Source organism: Pseudonaja textilis, chromosome 5 (assembly GCF_049901715.1).
Source record: "Pseudonaja textilis isolate UNSWEBS1 chromosome 5, rPseTex1.2, whole genome shotgun sequence".
Classification (NCBI taxonomy): Eukaryota; Metazoa; Chordata; class Lepidosauria; order Squamata; family Elapidae; genus Pseudonaja; species Pseudonaja textilis.
The window spans coordinates 2,711,278-2,735,462 of record NC_141994.1 but is presented as its reverse complement, the minus strand read 5'-3'; the positions used below and the strand labels follow the sequence as shown (position 1 = coordinate 2,735,462).

Here is a 24,185-nt window from a genome sequence, read left to right as displayed (position 1 = left end):
TTGAAGTCCTAGTGGACAACCAGCTAAATATGAGCCAGCAGTGTGCAGCAGCAGCCAAAAAAGCTAATGCAATCCTAAATTGCATTAACAGAGCAATACAATTGAGATCAAGTGAGGTACTAATACCACTCTATAAAGCCTTAGTTAAGACCACACCCAGAGTACTGCATCTAGTTTTGTTCACCACATTATAAAAAAGATGTTGAGACTCTTGGAAAAAGTACAGAGAAGAGCAACCAGGATGATTAGGGGACTGGAGACTAAGCCATATGAAGAACGGTTACAGGAACTGGGCTTGACTGGTCTAGTGAAGAGAAGGATCAGGGGAGACATGATAGCAGCCTTCCAGTATTTGAGGGGCTGCCACAGAGAGGAAGGGGTCAATCTAGTTTCTAAAGCGCTTGTAGGGCAGACAAGGAATAATGGATGGAAACTGAACAAGGAGAACAACCTGGAAATAAGGAGAAACTTTCTGACAGAGAACAATCAACCAATGGAACAGCTTGCCCTCAGAAGTTGTGAGAGAGCCATCACTTGAGACCTTCAAGAAGAGATTGGACTGCCAAACTTCCGGTTTGGGCTTCTTCAGCGATGGACTGAAATCTGCAATTGTGCGCGGTTTTGATCCATACTCGCTGCTGGAGCACCCTAAGCAGCTTGGATTCGGGGCTGAAACCACCCCGTAGAGGTGGTAAAGAAGGGGGAGACCACCAGCGGGGTTGAGGAGAGCCACATCTCTCCTCCTCAGCTGGCCATTACTCCCTTTCCCAAAGGCAGTTGCAACGGTGGTCAGAAATGGCCACCTCAAAGAAGAACTCGATCGGAAAAGAAAGTGCAGGAGGAAGATAAGAAGAGAAAGTTTTGGTTGACTGGGTTGAACGGAGGAAACATCTATTTAAGGTACCCTGGAACTTGAATTACTAAGACTGATATTATTCCTAAAGAAGATTTTTTAAAGCGGCAAAGGAGAAAGGGAAAGGAAAAAGATTTGGTTTCTTTTCTCTCACATTGACAGCTTTAATTGATTTTGAACATTAAGAAGAAGAGAGCTAAACAAGAAATTGATATGAATCCACTTTGACATTAATAGGCAATGTTAAGCTGAAAATAAAGTGTCAAAGGGGTAATAAAGACTTTTGGACAATTTAAAAATTCCAAAAAGGAGGAAAACAGAGAGAGAGAGAAAAGATGGTGGAATCTAGAAAAATGGAGGAGACCACCTGGAAGTAAAAAGAATTAACAGTGGAATTTCAACAAGACTTGTAAAAGATACACTCTAGTTGAAACTTAGTTACAATATAATAGAGCCCCTGGCAAGAGAAAGTGAAAAAAGAAGCAAGAAACAACTTTGGATTATTGGGTGATCCTCTGAATTTTGGATAGTGAATCCTAATGAAATGAACTAAAATCAATTGGGGGTTGTTTAAAAACTTTTAAAATGGCATCACTCCTTGAAGAGCTAAAAGTGATACTTAAAGAACAAAAAGAAGAAGCACAAGTGGGAAGAGGATCTTTTGGCTTCGTATTTCAATTTTTAGAAATGGAGATCTTGAACTATGAAAAACAACAAGAAGCAGAACAAGAAGAGCAGGACAAAGAGGAAGCCATCTTTAATGACAAAGCAACTTTAAGCGGGGTAAAAAAGGGAAAGCGGGGAAAGGGAGTTAAAAACTTAAGACCTCAAGCTACAATAAAAAAGAAGAGTAGTTTGAAAAGTAATTATAACATTAGGAAAAAGCAGAAGAGAGGATCACAGAAGGGAGAATCAGAGAGAAAGGGGAACAAAAAGGGGAGGGAAAAGGAGAGGAGGAAGATGGAAAGGAAAAGAAGTTATAAAGGATAGAAACAAGATATAGAGAAGCAGAGAAAACATACAAAGATTAAAGGCATAAGCCCATTTAAATGACACAGAGACAATGGCTAAAAATTTTACTGAAAGAGAGGATTCTGCAAGGGTACATGAGATAGCACTGTGATATTAGAAATAGGAAAGAGAAAATATGATAGATGATTATAAAATTGTATTGTTATGTAATGGAATACTTGTTAGTAATTAAAAGAAACAAAGAGGATAAGAGAATAAGGCTCCCAAGGATTTTAATAAAATAATAATAATAAATAATATATATAAAGTTGAAAAGAAACATAAAAACTTTTTAATGAAATTAATATCAGTTGACAGGATGAATTCGATTAGAATAATAATTTTGCTGACCACTGTTAAGAATTATTGTTTTTTCTTCCCTTTGAACTTAATGAGTTAGATAATTTGAAATATAAGTGATTAAAGTGAATGATAACTGATAGTTTTAGGTAATGGAATGTTTATTAAAAGATGGAAATATTTTAAAAAATGTTAAAAAATCGTTATTGATATTAATGGCTGACCTGAATTTGAATAGAATAATTATTTTATCTACTATTGTTATACTATTGTTATACATACATATATATATATATATATATATATATATATATATATATATGTGTGTGTGTGTGTGTGTGTGTGTGTGTGTGTGTGTGTGTATGTGTGTGTGTATGTGTGTGTGTATCTATCTATCTATCTATCTATCTAGAACTTAGTGTGTATTTTTAAGGGTACCAAGCAGAATTCGGTTGACAATAGTTATGTGTTATAAAATAGAGATCAGAAAATGAATATTATAATTGTAAAGGCATAAATTAAATCCTAAATAAGATTTGTATGGATAATAAGTAAAAGATACAAAGGTGTTATATTCCAGTGTAGTAACTACAGGGGAAAATTTGTCTTATGAGGAAGGAAAATATGAAATTGTAAACAGGACAGACAAAAATATAAAAATGTTGATTAGAAAGATACTGAAATTCAGAAAAAGATATGTAATTAAAATGAGAAAGGAATGAGATAATTAAAAATAAGGTTGCAGAAAGTAAGGGAAGGGAAAAATTACTGAGAAAATGTAAAAATAGTTATAAGATATGGAATAGAATATACAAGAAGAATATGTAATTAAATTTATGTCTGTATGGAAAAGTGACAACCCGGGATCATGCTGTTCTCAAAAAAAGATATCTTATTTGTGTTACGTTTTGTGAAAACCCAAATAAAACTTTATTTTAAAAAAAGAAGAGATTGGACTGCCATTTGTCAGAAATAGTGTAGGGTCTCCTGCTTAGGCAGAGGGTTGGACTAAATGACCTATAAAGTCCCTTCCAACTCTGATTATCTGTTATCTGACAGGATTAGCCCTGTAAAGTGGGAAAAACAAAAGGCTGTTGGAAGGAGATTTCTTCCAACAACTGGTTCTCCAAATTGCTCAGAAATTTAACGAACGGTTCTGTTGAACTGGTGCAAACCGGCTGAATATCACCACTATATAAGGCAAAAATCTTTTGGGATGTGACTGCTTCTCTGGAGATCTAGTGTAGAACTTTGCCCTGAGTTGCCAGTCTTAAATTCCTGTTTATGTACAAATATGCATCTTTTAAAATGAGTAAGATACATCATCTTCAATGATGTATCAACAAGAGAAAAACCAAGTCCAAGTAAGCATATATATCATATAAGATTATCAGTCAAACACAACTGCAAAGTTTTAATATATTAACGCTGGGATTCCTCATTATACATTAAAAATCATTTTCCTACTGTAGTTTGTGTTTTGTGAGATTCACACCGGCTTCTCTAATGCAACACTTTGCAACCTTTGTGGCTTGGCCTGATGGGGTGGGAGGAGAGAGGAATTGGGCAATGCGAGCAGAGGGCCAGGGCACATGCGCATACATGTAGCTTGACTCACGTGAGCGCATGGTTTCTAGGGATAGAATGTAATTGAAAATAGAAGACAGAATTCTCCTCTGAAAGACTTAGAATGGAAGAACATTGCTAAAGAATCTTAGAACAATATGAAAAGACCTTGTTATTTTATAAGATATACAATTATTTTATAAATATTGGCACAATCAATCAATGGTTACTAAAGGAAATAAATTAGACAAAATTTGAGCTGGTCATTATGGAATAATTCAAATTAGATTTAGGTTGCAGTCATACAAACAAGTTCCTCTGTGCCATTTTTATTTTTAGGCAATAGATAAGCATCAGGTTACATCTTCAATCATTTATGTATCATTCAACCATATTTTTGCTTCAAATATTACATTTTCCATGAGCCTAAGAATTTTTGCATTGAGCTGCTGTCATAATGTACCGTATTATTAGTCAGTACATGTTGCTGCTGTTTTTTCATTGTTCCATGATACTGAGAGTTTGTGGCTTTTTATGTATTTCCAGCCAAGTCCATCTACCTCAAGTCTGAGTTCTACTCATTCCGCTTCCCCTAATGTGACCAGCTCTGCTCCATCCAGTGCCAGAGGTTAGTGTTTTGTTATACAAAGATCCTTATGGAATCTTTACGGATCAGAACTATACTATTAGGTCTAAATCACATTACATGGAAATTCTACATGGGATATAAATTCTGTGTAAATTCTTTATCCAATATTTGTCCCCCACCCAAATAATCCATCATATTGCAGACTGCATTGATTCTCTAGGTTTGTCTTGTATTTCAGGCTCACCTCTGTTATCAGACAAGTTTAAACATTCCAGAGAAAACTCTTGCCTATCTCCAAGGGAGAGGCCCTGTAGTGTCATTTACCCAAATCCTGCTGAGCCTTCACAGGTAGGCATTATTCAGGGTGCAGTAAAAGAGCTATATTCCTGAAAATGAACTGACAAATGTTGTAGATCTTATTGATTCTTATTATTTTAAAGTTTTATCACCTCAATTTATAAGGAGGGGCTGGTCTGATTAGTGCTTGGATGGGAGGCTTTTGAAGCTGTACCAGGTTACAGTGGGAACTTAAAATAAAAACAAGCCATTCCAGAAGAATGAAGTGACAAACCATTTCCATACTGTTGCCAAAACCCTGCATGCATACATCCATGAACTTCTGAGGAGTAAATGTTTTTGAATTTACAGATAGAGTAAGTGACAATTTCAGGAAACTCAGTTTAGATGCCCTGATTGTTGATTGCTATTCAGATGCAGAAAAAAATGAAAAACTCCAGGCTGTCTACTTCTGGCTTACCTATACCAACCTTTTGAGCCATTTCTTTAAGGATGTCAGATACAGTTGTTGTTCCTTTTGTTAATAAAATCACCTTTTATTTTAAAGTAGGCAAAGTGTGCATGAAATAAAGACATGAATGGGCATCTTTCGTTTATATATCTCATCTCTAAGTAAAGACATTATTTTTATCTAATACATGACCTATGCAATTCTTTCCATATTATCATGCAATTAGCAATGTATTTCTGATGCTGAGACTTCGATCAGATTTGATCGACTTCCTCTCTATCTCTGGACTCCTAGGTCGGTTTACATAGAACTCTGTTCTTTCAGAGGATCTTAATTTAGAAAAACTATGTACTGTTCTTATACCTACTTAAATATTGGCAATTCATTTTTCAAGACAGAAAATACTGGTTTATAGTTGGCTTTGTGACTTTATTACATCATTACTTACAGTCTTGACCTGTTACAGTAGTATGGGGTGTCAAACTTGTGGGCTGTGGGCTGGATGCATTACATGCTGGCCCCACCCATGCCCGGTTTAGCGAAGGGGGGAAAAGTCCCGATGTATCACATGATGACACCATGATGACGCAAGTTTGACACCCCTGCAGTAGTAAGTTTTACTCAGTAACAGTTACAGTATGTCTTGGCAGATACGAATTCCTAATTCTTCCTGAATTTTTCTACCATCCTCTGGAGCACCTAGAACAGGAAACAGCAGAGAAAAATCTCTATATGGTGGCTTTTAAGACATACCACACACAAAGTCTGTGCCATTTTTGCTCCTAGCCTGCAAATTCTTTGCCAAGTGTAATGAAGGTTTCATTCTCCAATGCATCCTCAGTAGCCCTCACAGGATAAATAGTAAAAAATATTTTTCTCATGCAGGCATTATTAATTAAGCCTTGGATGGTTCATTTTTCCCCTTACTATCTTAAACTAAATCTAAGAGATGAGGATTGTTTAGATGAACTCTCTTCCTTAAAAAACAGCATTTGAATGGGGTCTGTTGGTTTATCATACAGTAGGGACACTATTGAAATTGCATATATCTTTGTTAAGAGATATTATGAGATATTATATAGATGTTGCTTGGAAATATAGTTTTCTTAGAGTCCTGGTACTCAATTTGGTTATATCACTGCAGGGGAAAAAAAGTCATTCCTACCAGAATGCTAAAAACTAGGCCATAGATCTGTCCTGTCAGCTTTTTTGCCTTTGGATCAGAAATATATCCATCAAACCCATCATTGTTTTCCATACGAACCTTTTATTGTTGTACTTTCTATGTCACAAAATAAGGATCAAATCACATCACAGCTTTTGTTAAAAGTAAATATGTAAGAGTGGGCTATCATATCATAGACTTTAGCTGCCCAGATGCCATATATTATATTGTGTGAATTAATTATGCTCTGAATTCATGTGCTGGGATGTTATATTTAGTTTCTATTGAGTATGGCTAATCAGGAAAACTACTACTACTATTATTTTTTAAATACACTTTATTAAACTTTTATTACATTAATAACGTAAAAAAGAGAAAAAGAAAATGTATCACTCAACAACAGCAATTTGTAGTGATTCTCTTATGATAATAATTTGTGTGTTATTTACAGATATTAAATTATGCATAATTACATTCTTATTTTATCTATTATTTATGGTTAATAATTATCTATATTTAATCTAATTAACGGTTTTCAAGATGGCTGCGCACATGGGTGCTGCGGCTAACCGCTCCTTCTTTCAGTGTATGGTGTGTATGATTCTGTGTGTGTTTTGGATCCTTTTCTTGATTGAATCCTGTGGGGCAAGGAGCATCTATAGTTGGCAAGCCTTGTTACAGATTGGACTGAAATGTGAAAAGGCTATTATGGACTATTTTATACAGTGAGAGTCCAAATGTCCCAAAGAAATAAACACGAACAAATAATACCAGATACCACAGAGTTAACTTGTCTCTGTAATCGTCGTTGGCAGCTTTCCCAGAAACTGCCTTCAAGCCGAGATAACGCAAGATAAATCAGGAACAAAGGGCTTCTTCAAAGCTGTGCAGTAATTAACGAAGTTTGGTCCAGACAAGGATCGTTAACTATCACGCCTCCTTATATTCCTTGAAGGGCCTTCTCAGTCTCTCTAATTAGTCTCTGACTTGACGTTTCTTTTCAAATTGTGCTTGACGTCTCAACCTGCATCTAGTTCTTGCATCAACCCAACATTCGTCATCACTCAAGGACTCTGGTATGTTCTGTGGATCAGCTTCTGACACCTGAGGCATGATTGAAGTGGAAGGTTCTGGAGAGGAGGGTGTTTCCGACACTCCCTCATCCTCCTGGCTCACGTCTGTTTCTCTCATTAGAGCAGGCTCCAATTCCAATACCAAACCTTCCTCATCATTCGACCCTATGTCTACTGATACATCAGACTCAAAGCTCACAGCAGGCTCAAACCTTCCAGTCACAACGTTTTCATAACATACCGAAGGAGGCAGCTAGGCCCCTGGGGGAGCCATGGATCACTATCCCTGTAGGAAGGAGGAAGAGGCAGAGAAAGAAGAACAGGAAGAGGAAGAGAGGATGCCGTACTGGAGTTTTCTTTAGGCTGAGTAAGTTTCCACACAAGCCTTCAATTCCAAGTATATTTCTTACAAAATCTCTGACTAACAAAATGGATGAATTAAGGCTACAGATTGCAAAGACTAAATTCACCAAGAGCTGCTGTGTTTTGCTAATCACAGAAAGTATATACCAACATCAAACATGGCTATAAGGTTATACAATTACCACATTTGGGACAATCAGACCATATGTCACTGCTTTTAGCACCAGCGTACATTCCTCTTAGGAAACGGGCTCTGCCTATAATAAAGACAGTGAAATCTTGGCCAGAAGATGCTTCCCAAGAACTTCAGGATTGTTTTGAGAACACAGATTGGGACGTCTTTTACCACCCTGACCTAGAGGAGCACACTGCAACTGTTCTGTGCTATATCAAACACTACACAGATACTATCACTGTGGATCTATCCCAATCAGAAATGCTGGATGACTAAGGAAGTCCAGAGCCTCTTGCATGACAGGACCAAGGCCTTTAGGTCTGGTGATGGGGCAAGATACAGTGTTGCCAGAGCTAATCTAAAGAAAGGTATTCGGGAGGCCAAGACTGAGTATAAGAGGAAGATTGAGGATAATTTTTATAGCAATAACATGAGGCAGGTGTGGTGAGAGATGCAACAAATTACAAACCATCAACCTACCAATGTCCTCCCTGCTGAGGGGAATGCTTCATTGGCAGAGGAACTGAATCATTTCTTTGTTTGCTTTGAAGTGGAGACATCAGAGACAGATAAAATACAACCACCAGCCAATTGTAGCCCCCACCTCATTGTGGAGTAACAGGATGTGAGGAGCATTCTGAGGGCTGTGGACCCTAGAAAGGCTGCCAGTCCTGACGGTATCTCTGGCCGAGTGCTTAAAGACTGTGCTGATCAGTTGGCTGGAGTCTTTACCAGGATCTTCAATTGGTCTTTATCCCAGTCCACTATTCCATCTTGTTTGAAGGCTTCCACCATTGTTCCGCTGCCAAAGAAGTTCCCTATCAATAACCTCAACAATTGCAGACCAGTGGTACTCACTCCTATCATCATGAAGTGCTTTGAGAAATTGGCCTGCCGGCACATTATTTCTGGTCTTCCGCCTACATTTGATAAACACCAGTTTGCATACAGAAAAAAATAGATCTACAGAGGACGCTATAGCCATCACTCTTCACACTGCTCTGACTCATCTACAACAGTGGGGAGGGAGGCTATGTGAGGATGCTTTTTGTGGATTTTAGTTCTGCGTTTAACACAATTCTTCCACATAGACTAGTGTCTAAACTTCTGGACCTTGGGCTTTCTAATTCAATCTGACTTTGGATTATAGATTTCCTATCTGGCCTCTCACAGAGGGTCAGATTATGTAATCATACCTCTTCAGCTCTTATTCTTAACACTGGTACACCACAGGATTGCGTGTTGAGTCCCTTACTCTATGCTCTTTATGTGCATGACTGCATTCCTACTCACGCTAGTAATACTATTGCTAAATTTGCAGATGGTACAATAGTGGTGGGACTTATCTCTGGGGGGATGAGTCTGCCTACCAAGATGAGGTGGACCAGTTGCTTTCGTGGTGTGGAGACAACAACTTGGTCCTCAACACTAATAAGACCAAGGAGCTTATAGTGGTTATAGAAGGAACAGATCAGACATCCAGCCCTTCCTTATCAATGGAGACCAAGTGGAGCAAGTGGCCAGTTTTAAGTTTCTGGGTGTTACCATAAAAGAGGACCTGACCTGGGGTGCCCACATTGCAGCCCTGGTCGAAAGGGCCCAGCAGAGATTATACTTCGTGACGCTTCTCAGAAAATAACTACTGAATGAGAAACTGCTGGTGACCTTCTACCGCTGCACTATAAAGAGCATTTCAACATACTGCACCTCTGTATGGTTTGCCAATTGCACAGTGGCAGATGGGAAAACACTCCAGAGGGTTAATGTCATTGCCCAGAAGATCATTGGTTGCCCAATCCCCTCTTTGGAAAAGCTTTATAGTTCCCGCTGCCTTAAGTAAGTTCAAAATATTCTCAAAGATACATCTCATGCTGGGAACCCTTTTTTTGAACTATTACCATCTGGCAGACTGTAAAGAATAATAAAAACAAGGAAAAATAGGCTGAAAAACAGCTTCTATCCCAGGGCAGTAGTTATTTTGAATTCTGCTGTATAGTGCAGTGTTGGTGTGGTGTTGGGGGTTTCCGGTTCAATGTGTGAAGGGTGAAGGATGTGTGTTTGTGTTTATTTTCAAACTCATGATCATGATGTGCACTGAAGATGGTGTTTGATTTCGTTGTACGAGGTGCAATGGCAATAAAAGTAAACTAAACTAAACTATCTCTGTTCTATCCAGTTATACCATTGTTCCTACACTTTATAAAATATCGATGTCTCTTTATCTTTAGGAAAACTACTATTATTATTATGGTTCATCACACACAGTCAGCCAGCTATTTAGACTCGATTTGGCATTTGTACATATCTATTGAGTCCTTCCAAAGGACTTGGGATAGACAGTGTTGGCTGATGGTGCATGTGACCAACCATAATAATAATCTGGCATATAAGAAACACCAAACAAAGAATAGAAAAGAGACATGGCCAGTACATTAAAAAATAATTAGCAAGCGAAGAGAACAATAAGACCTGGCAACGGCTAAGAACAGTAAAATTGAAGAAAGAGTGGGAATATTTGCAAGAAATATATCTTTCTTGAAAGCAGGAACTAGTGGGACCACAAAACAGGAAAAATAATAGAAAATGAAGCTAAAGTCCTGTTGATCTTTAGGTTTCAAATAGACAAGCAGCTGCCACACATCTTAAAATTCAAATCGATTCTTATCTCCCACATACAACAACTGTTTGGATTTGTTTTTTTCAAATTTTTATAAAGTTTATTAGGATATAAAACACAGAAAAAAATGAAAGTGGGAAAAGGAAAGGGGAAAAATGTAGGATAAAAGGGGGAATAGAAAGGAAAGTGATAAGAAAGACAAAAAAAGTCTGGGTAGTGGACATTGCAATAACTCGAGATGACAGAAGAGAAAGAAATAGAGAAAAATCACAACATATAAAGACCTGCAAATGTCCTACAGCTGTAGCAAAAGAAAGCAAAAATAGTACCAATTAGTTGCTTTTTTGTGCAATTCCAAAACATCTGGAGCACTACTTGAACAGAATTGGCATTACCGTCAGTCAGTTGCAAAAGTTTCAATTGAAACAGCTTACATCCTGTGACAATATTTTAATACTATTAAACAACAACATCCTGGGTCCGTGGAAAGGTCTGGATAGGTGGGCAAAAGGCCAGCTCCAGTCTAAATATCTGATTAATTGTGTGACCATCCACAAATAACATTTTTAAAATGGTAAGATGGCTGAATCTTCAAGATCTGTCTTGTGCTGAAACCCTGCATGTCTTCTCCTTGTGATGAAATTATGACTTCATTTACTGACTGCATTTTGGTGTGGTTATCACATCTTTTTCTTTCTCCTTAGTGTAGCATGAATTATTAAATAAATGAATATGTTACTTTCTCATAAATAGATTTGCAAACAACTAGAAACAAATAAAGTTATAACTAGTAGCCAGCATGGGTTTGTCAAAAACAAATCATGCCAAACCAATCTTATTTCATTCTTTTTGTAAAAAAATTAAGTTTTTAATTTTATATTACTTATACATCTCAAAGCATGAACAGTGTGATACTTGGGTATCATACATTTAGTACAGATAAACGTAATGTTGTAACTCATGGTTATTACATTTTATTTTAATTGTTGCATGTTATTTAACGTATATAATACTACCACCATTTAATTTCTAAACCTCTCTCTTGTTATTGCGTAGATCTTGTTATATTAAAATATGTGTATTGTTGTTCCCCTCTTATTTCTATTCTTTCTTATTTTTCCCATTGATTCATTTAAGCATACATAACATTTCTTTTCACTAATTATTTATTATCCCTTATATTTGATATTTTAAAAATTAGTCATTTTTCCACCCTGCTTTCAATATCCCAAATATCCAACACTACTAATTGATCCAAATAATAAAAGTATTCATTCGATCCCGAGTTTACATCTCCCACTCCCCACAATTTCTAATCCTTAAAAGTTTAAAATTCACAATATATTTTAACACACTGTTATTATTAATAATACCATTAAATTCCCCAATCCTAAATTTCCACTTCTATTCTTAACTTATTTTTAAATAGAGTAAATTCTGTTTTTCTATTAGTGTATATGCTAGTGTTTTCCCTGTTTATATTTTCTACTTTTCCATTTTGCTCATATCACTATCCATCATCTCTTGGTCTCTTTGGAGTTCTATCATCTGTTAGCTTCTCCATCATCTTTTTCTTTCTTGGAAATTTAAGTTTTTTTATAATGTTTTTTGTGCCCACTAAATATTCCTTTCGAGTTGCCCTTTATCTCTTTTTCCTGCATCTTTCGAACACCATCCATAAATCATTCTTTTTTCTTGGAGAGGTTTTTGGGTTTTTTGCTCTCTGGACTTTCCCTTCTTTGAGGAGATTTTTCTTTTTTCCTCTCTATTTTGTTATAAGCTTTTAAAGTATTATTTACTTGATTCCAACTTATCAGTCCTTTCTCTTCACCATCTTTATTTTCTTGAATCTTACTTTGATTTTTTTTCCCCTCCACTGCCTCTTCTACTTTCTGATCTATTCCCCAAATATCTCATTCCTTCCCACAATTGTTGCAGGCCCTCCACACTAATTTCTTTACCTTTAGGCTTGTCTCATTATTGTTCTTTATAGTTTCACGCATATCTTTAAGCATAAAAATTATTTCTTCATATCCCTCTATTATCACCTGGTAATCCATTTTATTACAATTCAGTAAAAAATTACTCAGCATATCTCTATAATTCCAACAACTCAGTATTTAAACACTCCCACCAATCCAGTTATTAGTAAAACTTCATTATCATGTTTGTATCTCCACATCCCTAAATTTATAATTTTTTAGAATTATTTAGTAATTTATAGTCTTTTAACTTCCAATTTTGTCTTCCCAATTGTCCAAATTTTAAAGTCTTATTTAATTTTCCTTCTTTCCCCTCATCTTCTATCCTTTTCTTCTTTGACCTCATGTGATGTTCTATCAGATAATATTAATAGCCCAAATCCAAATCCAAATTAATCCACTGTGCTTTCTCCAATCTTTCAGTTCTCAGTTCAATAACCAGTTTTGATAGTATTTAATTGTTAACAATTTAGTTTGTCTTTGAAATCTTCAAAAAGGAGGTAAAACTCACACAGTCATCCAAAATATCCAAGTGGCCTTTTGAAATAAAGTCAAGGACAAATCACCTTCCCAGCTTTGTTTACTTTCTTCTATTGTGTGTATTAAATGTTCCATATTTTCATAGAGGATTTGACATTAATACTCTTCTTCATACAGTTGATGGCACTCCAACATTAAACAGTATGTCAAAACAACTGATTTCCCAATCCGCCCCCCCCCCAGGGGCGGGGTTTTTTTTAGAAGTTAAAGATATAAAAGATAGTTCCTCCCAAGGATCGCCTTTCAGGTTATTCAGCTATTTTCCAAGTTCTCTATATTTTAAAGCTTCCTTTAAAGATTCTTCTCACCTCTTAAAATAGTGTTGGTTTTAGTGTTGGTGGGTAATTCTAGCGTTTCAAAAGTGCTAGGTCGCTGCTGTTTATAGTTGTGAACCTCTCTTCCCCTAGATACTCTTTTGGGGTTAAAAATTTGAATAAAGCTCACCCAGTTCAGACACTGTTCACCAAAGTCCACTCCTGCACAGTGCTTAGATGGTCGTCTTCTCACCAGCTTTCATGGCAGCCATCTTAGACCGCCTCTTCTCCTCACCGTGGCATAGAGGGAAAAAGCCCTGGAGCTAACAGGAGATTGCAATCTCCCTCGCTACTTCACAGGGCACCCCTCCTTAGCCTCACCACCACTACAGGGCAGTTTAGGCTCCCATCAGAGACTACAAACAGGGAGAGAACCAGTATAGGAATGGAGGTGACCATTCTTTATGCCTGGTAATCGCTGGGAGGCTCCATACTTTCTCCCCTTATTTCATTATTTGATAAAGTAACTAATTTAGTAGACTAGCAAAATGTTGAGGACATAGTATACTTAGATTTCAGTAAGGCATTTGACAAAGTACACTACAACCTACTTCATGGTAAACTAGAAAAATGCTGACCACCACATGGATTTGTAGCTGGCTGACAAATCATACTTAACAAATAGTCCTTAATGATACTACAACTACATGGAGGGAAGTAAGTAGTGGGGTACCACAAGGTTCCATCTTAAGCTCAGTACTCTTCAATATCTTCATAAATGACTTTGAAGAGGAAACAGAAGTGGAACTCATCAAATTTGCAGATGACACTAAGCTGGTAGGAATAGCTAACACCCCAGAAGACAAGCTCAGGATCCAAAATGATAGACTTGAACAATGGGCCCTATCCAACAACATGAATTTTAATGTGGAAAAAAACAAAGTTTTACATTTAGACAGGAAGAATCAAAGGTATAAGTACAATTTAGATGAGACCTGGCTCAAAAACAGTAATTGTGACCTTGATGTCCTAGTGGATGATCACTTACATATGAGCTAGCAGTGTATGGTAGTAGCCAAAAAAGCTAATACAATCCTGGGTTGTTATAAACAGAGGCATGGAATCAAAATCACGTGAAGTATTTGTACCACTTTATAAAGTCCTAGTAAGTCCACAGCTGGAATACCACAACCAATTTGGTCATCACACTGCAAAAAAGTTGTTGAGACTTTGGAAAAAGTTCAGAGAAGAGCAAGTAAGATGATTAAAGGCATGGAGACTAAAACATATGAAGAATGGTTGCAGGATTTGGGTTTGGCTTGTCTAAAGAAAAGAAGAAGTAGAGGTGACATGATAGCAATATTCCAATATTTGAGGGGCTGCTATAAAGAAGAGGGGGTCAAATTGCTATAAAGAAGAGGGGGTCAAATTGTTCTCCAAAGCCCCTGAAGGCAGGACAAGAAACAATGATTGGAAACCCTTTGATTAAGGAGCGAAGCAGCCTGGAATTAAGGAGAAACTTCCTAATACTGAGGAGAATTAACCAGTGAAACAGATTGCCTTCAGAAATCATGGGCACTTCATCACCGGAGGTTTTTAAGAAGAGACTGGACAGCCACTTGTCTGAAATGATATAGGGTCTCCTGTCAGAGCTGTGGGCTGGACTAGAAGACCTCTAAGAGTCCTTCCAGCTCTATTTTATTCTTGCTTCAGATATCTCACTATTTTACATATTGGTTTAATTCTACCATTTATCCCTGACTTCAGTTCTTTGGCTGAGTCTTATGTTTTCTCACTGAAAAGCTGTTACATTGTATTCTTCTGAATGTTGCATATGATTGTCAACTCTTGAGAAATTGCACTGACAGTTAGTGTCCTAGGTGGGTAGTTTAGCATATGCAACCAATGAATGCACAGTGGAACCTGTTGTGAATGCTTCTGTTCGCGGCCAAATCGGGTGGCGAACAAAAAAATCCACCCAATTTTGAATCAGGTCATGATTCAAAAATCGCCGTGATTTCCCCTTCTGCGCCATTTTTTGTTTTTGTTTTGTCTGCACATGCGCAGATGGTCATGTTTCTGGTCATGACCAGATCAGGTTGCAGCCAAAATCCTGGACTGGATTATGGTCACGACCTCAGGCTCCACTGTATAGTATTCTTTCAGCATTCTTCCTTCCTTCTTTCTGCTAAAATGTATTTTTTAACACATGCAAATTTTTAGTTTCCTTAATAAACTTGGCTAAAGTGGTAATTTGTTTTTCAGATATGCCTATGAAACAATTTTAAAAGAAGGTAGTAAAATAATTAACTGCAGTATGAGTCTTGCTGTAAGCTGTCAAAGGGAGCATCAGGTTTTACTGGGCACTTAGGAAAAAAAAATCATTTCACTTTGAATCATGTATGGCTACACGACTTTTAAATCAGGATATATCCAGATTCAGCCCTCTTGAAGAAAGGAAAAAAGGAGTTGTTTTTTTTCAGCAGTACCATCTTAAAGTCTCTGTATTCTTGCATGAATATCAGTCTTCTTAAAGTATTTCATTTCGTATGTCTAATGGGAGCCTCTCTCGTATCTTTACTTCTGAAGAGACATTTCTACTGAAATAGCTAATCTTTTCTTGTTTCTATACCTGTAACTGGAATTAACTATCATAAAAATACACTATTCTGAATTTTTAGAGAATTGTGTTCAATCTTAATGGTGATGGTGCTTTGCCTAGAAGTGACCCCAGTTTGTCTGCCCCCGAAAAAGGTAAGCATATGATTTATTTTAATATTCTACCATATCTTTTTAGTAAAGTACAAAAGACAGTTAACAAACAAATGTAAAGCAGTATTTATTGATATTGTATCTCAAACACCAAACATATGCAAGTAATATGCTGGATATATTTCAGATATTTATTTTTAATTCTCAAAAGCTTTAACAATTAATATCTCTGCTGTCATGGCTTAACAGCTGTAACTAGCACTCCCAGCAGTTGGAGCCTGGACAATGGGAAGGAAGCCAAAAATATGTCAGAAAATGGAAAGCTCATGTCTCCTCCTGTGCCACCTCGTCCCGCTGGTATGTCTGTATTTCCTTACTCTTCTTTTTTAATACAACTAGCTCTACATGTGTGCCTAAAGCTGGATCCTGCCTGGATGTGATTTTGGCTTCCTGTTACATACTAGAAGAATACCAGATGATTTTAGAACAGGAACAGCAAACCAGCCAGGAGGGTCAAAGAAAAAATTAATTTTGGAGAAAATGCTGCGAGTGGAACAAACATTGAAGAGGACAACTAATGTTGCATATTGAAACAAGAAAGCAAGAAAAGTTATATTCTTAAACTCTGGAATAGAGGCACAGCTTTTGGTGTGGAGCTTTAACTGTAATGGTCCTTAGTTCATGTTTCTACCTGCCCATGAACAACCTAATAGTTTGGTGTAATGGTTAAGTGACCAAGCTAGAAATTGGGAGACTGAGTCTTGCCTTAAGCACAAAACCAGCTGGGAGACTTTGGTCCAGTTACTCTATCTTAGGCCCAGGAAGCAGAAAATGCCAAGCCACTTCCAGAAAATTTGTCAACAACACTGGACAGACTTCCAATCAAACAGTGAATAGTGAATAGAAACAATCACAACAAAATCCAAGCAGTGATTAAGTACAATGAATTTAATTATTTCCCAGATTTTTAGTATCTATCTTTTCTGCCACATTAAAAAATTATAGTTTTGTGATATCATCTGGAAGAGGTTTTGAAAGGATCTGGGAACCTTAGATTGTGCAATTTTATTTAGAATAGAATAGAAATAGAATAGCATAGAATAAATACACTAATCAGCATACAGTAAAATGAAATTATGTTGCATTCAGCTCTCAAAAGATAGCCATTATGCATAAATCCACATAAATACACATGCAGTGGAACCTTAGGTCGCGACCGTAATCCGTTCCAGGACTATGGTTGCAATCTGATTTGGTTGTGACTGGAAGTACGACCGACTGCACATGCGCAGATGGACTGCACCTGAGTGGAAGGGGAAATCACAACGGCAAGGGAATCTGCCGCAGTCGGGTTTGTTCGCCAGCCGATTTTTGAATCATGACCCAATTCAAAAATTGGGTGGATTTTTTGGTCAGAACCCGAGGTTCCACTGTATATGACTGTCAGGCTACAGAACTTTTCCCATTCACTCAACTGGAATGCACATCTGAAAACGTATCCAAACGTATCAAAAAGGAATCCTTTATTGAGATGAGACAATTCCTGTAGGAGTTCAAAGCAGCGTCTGAGGTCTCTCAGGCATACAGGGATACATTAGGGAGTTTAGAACCCCTCCCCTTATCTCGATGTGTATTTAGTGAAACAAAACCAGTATGTTAATTCTTCCCCACCCCTCTTGTTAGACCGATCTATTCAAGAGATTCCCAAAGTACAATCTCACTGTGGAATTTTTATGACCTTCTCATCTCCTGGTTGTGCCTCTCAGAGGTGATAGTTCTGGCCATCTGGCTTTTCTCCCTCCATTGTATCATGTGTGGATTATACAGATTTGATATAAGATTAAATATATCCAGGTTACATCAAGAAAGGATTTCTTTATCAGCCTCACTCCCCTTTTCTTCTTCCACTGAAGAAATGACAGATACACGGATCTGACATCGACACAGAGAAATATTAACATCAAATGTATACATATACATGGTGGAAAAAAATACTATGAGTTTATAGGACAAATGGCATAAGGAACAAAGATATTACAGAATCTAGTAGCCTTACTATAGATATTTCGAAACCTTCTCCCAGAGGGGAGCAACAGAAACAGACCTTGAAGTCTCTAACAATGCTTCAAGCTCTAAGCACATAGTGCTTATAAGCAGTATCCTGAATGAAGGAAAGTGAGTTTCCTATAATCTTCTCAGCTGTCTTTACCACTCTCTGTATGGACCTTCTAACTGAGGCACTGCTACCGTCAAACCAAACAGTGATGCTGTTTGTTAAAATGCTCTCAATTGTGTATCTTTAAAAAGTGGCCAGGACAGAAAGAGAAAGATGTGTTCTCCTCATCCGACACAGGAAATGCAAATGCTGGTTTGCTGTTTCACTAAAGATAACATATGAAGAGACCAAGTAAGATTGTTAGTTATGTGCACCCCCAGATATTTAATACTATTGACCATCTCCACAGCTGCAGCCTTGATATAAAGTGTAGTATGACTAAGCTGGCTCTTTCTAAAATCAACACTGATCTCCTTTGTTTCATTAACATTCAAAACCAGGTTATTTTTATTGCACTACTCCACTAGAGCCTTCACCTGTTCCCTATAAGAATCTTCATTGTCATCCTGGATAAGCCCATCACTGCTGTGTCATCGGCATAGTTGATGTGGCATTCCTAATAAGTATTTTATTGTTTTTGCTATACTTTTCATTTTGCCTGTCATGGAGAGTAAATCAAGGGATAGATTGAGAAGAGTGCTTTGAAATATTATTATTTTGCTGTGAATCTGAGCAAGTGGGTGGCAAAGCCAGTACAATTTAATTTTCAATAGGCCTGATGGTCCAAATTTCTTTAGAAAAATGAGAAGACCTTATAATGATTAATTTTCCAATGACCCTTTTAATTTTAGTTCTGTTACCAGCTTTTCATCTGCAGGAAAGACATTTTGGTGCTTACCAAATATATGTATTTTGGGTTTTATGATAAAATGGAAATATAACCCCTGATTACTATTTGTCAAGCTTCTAAAATATTTCAGTACTGAAGCAGTTTCTACAGGATATTTTTTTAAAATATGGGATTAATTCAAACCAGTCTGGGCCTAGTCTGATAATTCATTTTATTACCTTATACTATTTATTACTTGAAATTTATATGAGAGAGAAGTGAATGGAGCAAACTTGTGCGGTTAACCAAGATTCCCCAATAGAGACATTCACTCTATTACATACTGTCCGTTCATATTTCTTATAAAATTTCTATTATTATAAAGTATTTTCAGGCTCAGTGCTTCATGCTTATTTTGTTCAGGCGATTTTCTTTGAGCTATTTGTTGCTTGTTTAATGGGAAGCTCTATGTTTTCTATCTGAGGTCTGTCTGACTGTTTTTAATCCTGTTTCAATTTTATAATCTGCATCTTTATTATAAGATATGTGTTTTATAAATCTCTCTGAGTGTAAAATACATATGCATTTTTTCCTTCTCCCCTCCTCTCATACACATTTTTCTTCATTTTTGCTAAGCTGTTCATTTCCATCAAGCCATCACAGTCCTCACTTACTCTAAACTATGTTAAATTTATGTGAAAATGATTTTCTCCACAGCATCACCAGTTCGACACATAACCTCAGTTTCCCCTTCTGCTGGAAGATCTCCAATGAAGGTACTGTTCTGCCTTCAATACATTTAGAAGCAGAACTGCATTATTTATCATCATTTACATTAATTGCGGTTCACTTTTCACCTTCAAAACATAAATGTGTATTTATGCCTTCCCGATTTGTGTGGTGTGATGGGAATAAAGAACTAAGCTTTTTAGTCATTTTTGTTCTGATAAACGAGTAGATCATGTAAAGGTCCATAAAAGACAGTATAGGCTGAATACATTCATGAGACAGTGGTCATAAATTGGAATGAATATAAAGAGATTAATTTCTTAATCTTAATTTCTCTCATTCTACCCTGTAACATAGCAGTATATCCATGCAATTCCAGGAACATTCACAATGGATGATTGTTCTTGTGTCTTTCTCTTTAGCTTGAAGGCACCACCAATATTGCATAGTTCACTTGTCTACTATGTTAACTTTCTGTGATGTGATATACTAAATAACACAAATATAGATTGGGCAATTGTAATTTAAAAGTAGATACAAACCACAGTAATCCAAGGTTTTATAGTATCAGCGAATAAGCACCATTCAGTTTTTGATGTTCAAACCCCAAAACTGTTATAACAATAAGTATTGTTATAACATGGACAATAACGGGGACCCAAAACTAATGTAGAAGCATGTTCCTCTACTTCCTTTTCTCTCCTAGTCTCTTCTTTCTATTTCCAGACTAATTTTTTATTTTCTAAACTCAGGGTTCTGTGCAATCATTTTCGTCACCTATGGACTACCATTCGTCTGGGCTCATTTCCAACTCTCCAGTCTTGTCTGGAAGTTACAGCAGTGGCATTTCTTCGCTTAGTCGATGTAGCACTTCTGAAACATCTGGCATTGAAACTCACATCAATGAACATCCGCTTCCTCTTTCTAACTGCAACGTTTCCGAAGAGCCAATAAGAAAAGAAAGCAAAACTCCTCCGCCTTACAGTGTTTATGAGCAGACTCTAAGGCGTCCCGTCCCACTGCCTCACAGCCTTTCCATTCCCATTTCTACAGATCCACCAGGATTACCCCCAAAACCTTTGCTGATCAGACCAAGCAATTTGGAGCACAGCAACAAGAGAACAGAACAGGTACCTCGACCCAGGCCTCTTCCACGAAAAGTCTCTCAGTTATAAATGAAAGTAAAAAAAAATCATTTTTTCGAATGTGTTAAACGAAAAACATATCTGACATAGGCACTTTAATATTTTTCACAAATCATTCCAGTGATTTTTAAAAACTGCTTAACTTTTAGTACTTAACTAAGTACTAGCTTAAAAAGCCAGAACCTAGAGGCAATGAGACTGAAAATTCTATATTTAGCATAGCATATAGCAAATATGATTCTGCATGTGAATTTGAACCCGGAGCCTAGCTGTTCAAGCAACATCAAAAGCATACCTTCTCTTGAAAGCCTTATATTAGTGTAACAGCGTACTTTATGACAGAATAAAAAACGATTTGAAGCTAATGAATCCAATAAAACTCTTATGGTTTGTGATCACATTGCATTGGAAAAGGTCCTATTACAAAGATGTTGTAACTGAATTTCCAGGAAAAAAAAATGTTTGGGTTGTTTTCTTTCTACTGACATGTTATTGCATTTTATTCAATATTTGTATGTATGCTATTGGAACTTGTGTCTTAGAGATCTTTTTTCTAGCATTCTAGAGCCTCAGTGGTGCGGCGGTTAAGAGAGCAGTACTGCAAGCTACTTCTGCTGCAGCCAGCTACCTACAATTTGGCAGGTCAAATCTCACCAGGCTCAAGGTCGACTCAGCCTTCCATGGTTGGTAAAATGAGGACCCAATTTGTTGGGGGCAATATGCTGACTCTGTAAAGTCACTTAGAGAGGGCTGTAAAGCACTATAAAGGGACATATAAGTGCTATTGCTATTCTGACAGTGGTTAGTTTATATGCTTGTAGAATTTGCCCCCTTTTATTTTATTTTAGATAGGTGCAATTTACAGTTCCATGAAGATAATAAACATTAATACTTATTGTACTATAGAAAATGTAGCCAATATGTACAGTTATTTTTTTTTTAAAGATGATTGATTTCAGACACAGAAACTAACTCCTCGGATTATTTTAATGGCGAAAATGAATAAGTCATTTTAAATGTGAATCAAGAAAAAAACCACTATCAGATTCTTAAGATGAAAACACCGAAAGCAATTGAGTCAAGCAAATGTTCACAAGAATTAGGCTATTTACAAGTAGCATTAGCAATTTTTTAAAGACTATTCAGCCTTGTTATTATTATATATAACATTTCTGAATGAAAGTTCTTCCATTCCGTTGCTCTTATATTCCACTCCAAAAATGTGGAGAAAATAATTTAAGAGGTAATATCTCAGATGGTGGAAAGAGAGAGGTTTTTAGGTAGAGACTGAAAATTTGTTGGCAACTAAAAGTAAACCAGATTTCAGCCCCAATCCTGCAAAATGTTTTCTCTGAAAGTGCTCTTAATTGGTATTTTTCTAGAAAGCTCCTATGTTTTTGAAAGCTCACATTTAATCCTACAACTGTATAAACTAAACATAAGTATACAGGCAATTTTTCCATTCCCCTCACAAAACTTGCTGTTTGTAATATTTGTTTGATATCATGTGGTCTGTACTTTTCAATTGTACCTTTAAAGTTACCTCCCTGTTTTGTTGGAAAACTTGCGTTGATTTTATCCGTTTATCTTGTTGATAGTTTAACTGGAACATTATTGACCACTTTTTATATTCCTTCAATGAGAAACTCTCAGCAGGTATATACTGTTAATGATAGCTAAAGTTTTATATAATAAATGTTCAAGTATTTTTGTACATAATTGATTAATTTTAATAAGTACAATTATGTTTGAGGGAGGAAAGCAAATGGTTGTGTATGCAGTAAGATTGTAATAATTATGCCAAATACTTTATGTAATTGGGGGAACAGGGACACAGGGAATACTATTTGTATATATGTGTTTTTAACAATAATTCTGCCATATTGATTCTATAACTTTGAATGTCAAAAGTATATTAATATATGTTGAAATACCTATGTTTAGCAAAAGTGTTTACAACTGGAAAAGGACATCAAATTTAGGTTTGAAGGTTGCTGATTTAGAGGCCTGAGATTTCTGAATTTGCTTGATCATAACATTTTTTGTGTCTGCATAACTACCTTTTTTGAGTCATTAGCTACATATTTATCTTTTAAAATATATTGTAATTTAAATAAACTGTCATAAACTGGATAATAGATCTACTTTGATCCTTTCCTATATTGTATTTAGAATTAAATCTGTGTTTGCTTGGTGCTTTAGCTTAGATTGAATCAGTATTATTTGCTGCTTGTCCATTTTTAAAATATACTGGAGAAAAAGCGAACCTTTTACTCATGTGCACGTATTACTGATGTCAGTAAGCAGCAAAACCTTTTAATGTATGGTAGTTTGTTTACAGATAATTATATTGGTTGTTGAGAAAACATAAATTCAAAATAAAATTGATTGAAATTCGTTGTCCAGTTTTATTTTCTGCTGAGTGGTGTGTTATAAATCCATTTGTGAGGAAATTAAAATAGATTCTTATTTTTTATTAGGTTTCATATATGACTTTAAGAAACAAAGATAAAACCCAATATCTTTTTGTTCCCTCTCTCCAACAGAGTTCAATTACATAATTTATCTTATTAACATTTTCATGATATCCTAGTCAAATGACTGGGTGATAACTCTATCCAAGACTGCAATAAATACCAAGAAAACCACATAAAACCAAGAAGTGGTGGAGTGGATAGCCCAATTACACGATGAAGGACCTACTGGCGATGCTGATGAATTCATCCAGCTGCCCCAGGCCAGATTTGAAGAGACAGACCACAGGAATGAGAACCCTGATTAAAACTATGAAACAGGGCAATTGCCCCGCTAAGGAGTTTTTCTGGGAGTTCAGAAGGGTAGGCAGGGACTTCAGACACTGGCCTGAATCAATTCTTGTCTACTATTTCAAGGAGGCCATTGACCCAGAGATCAAGGAAGTGTGTGGCATCCAAGAAGTATCAAACCGATTGCAGGACTGTTATGCTATGGCCATGGCAACGGATCTAGAAATCATTCCTCACTGCACATGTTAAATATTACAACTAGGGCACCGAGCATCCGAGTGCTTAGCTCCTAGACTTGTCCATCAACCTTGGCCTCCCACAGCAACCAGAGGAAGGAGGACCCTATGGAAGCTACCAGATGTGAGCAGATTCACCCCAAAGTCAAAACACTTGAAATACTGAACCCAGCGGATTTACTTTTGGGATAGCTTCCATGGGGTCTTAACGGCCTCCATATTTTTGTGGTCAGTCCAGATTTGGAAGGGGATTTCATCCCCCCCCCCCGAAGAAATGTCTCCTTATGAGGAGGGCCCAATTGTATGGCATATGCCTCTTTCTCCCAGATAGCCCATCTCTGTTCAGTATCTGTTAGTTTTTTTCAAGGCCCTGCTCATTCTCTTGGGGGAGGACGGCACTGATGGCACCGTCACTGGCATCTGCCTGCATGACAAAAGGTTTTTCTGGATCTGGGTGCTTCAGCACTGGTTCTGCTG

At 36.8% G+C, this 24,185-nt stretch overlaps 1 protein-coding gene across 4 annotated transcripts in view; it reads left to right on the top strand.

The window, feature by feature from the left end:
* Positions 1-23,104, top strand: part of DOCK4 (dedicator of cytokinesis 4) — a 229,095-nt gene extending 205,991 nt beyond the window's left edge. For all 4 annotated transcript variants that reach the window (XM_026713144.2, XM_087933987.1, XM_087933988.1 and 1 more), the window contains 6 exons: positions 4,277-4,358; positions 4,558-4,667; positions 15,918-15,990; positions 16,198-16,305; positions 19,551-19,609; positions 20,315-23,104. In XM_026713144.2, the coding sequence (XP_026568929.1) occupies positions 4,277-4,358; positions 4,558-4,667; positions 15,918-15,990; positions 16,198-16,305; positions 19,551-19,609; positions 20,315-20,737 (855 nt within the window). In that variant the 3' untranslated portion in view covers positions 20,738-23,104. The remainder of the gene's footprint in view (positions 1-4,276; positions 4,359-4,557; positions 4,668-15,917; positions 15,991-16,197; positions 16,306-19,550; positions 19,610-20,314) is intronic.
* Positions 23,105-24,185: the final 1,081 nt, after the last annotated feature.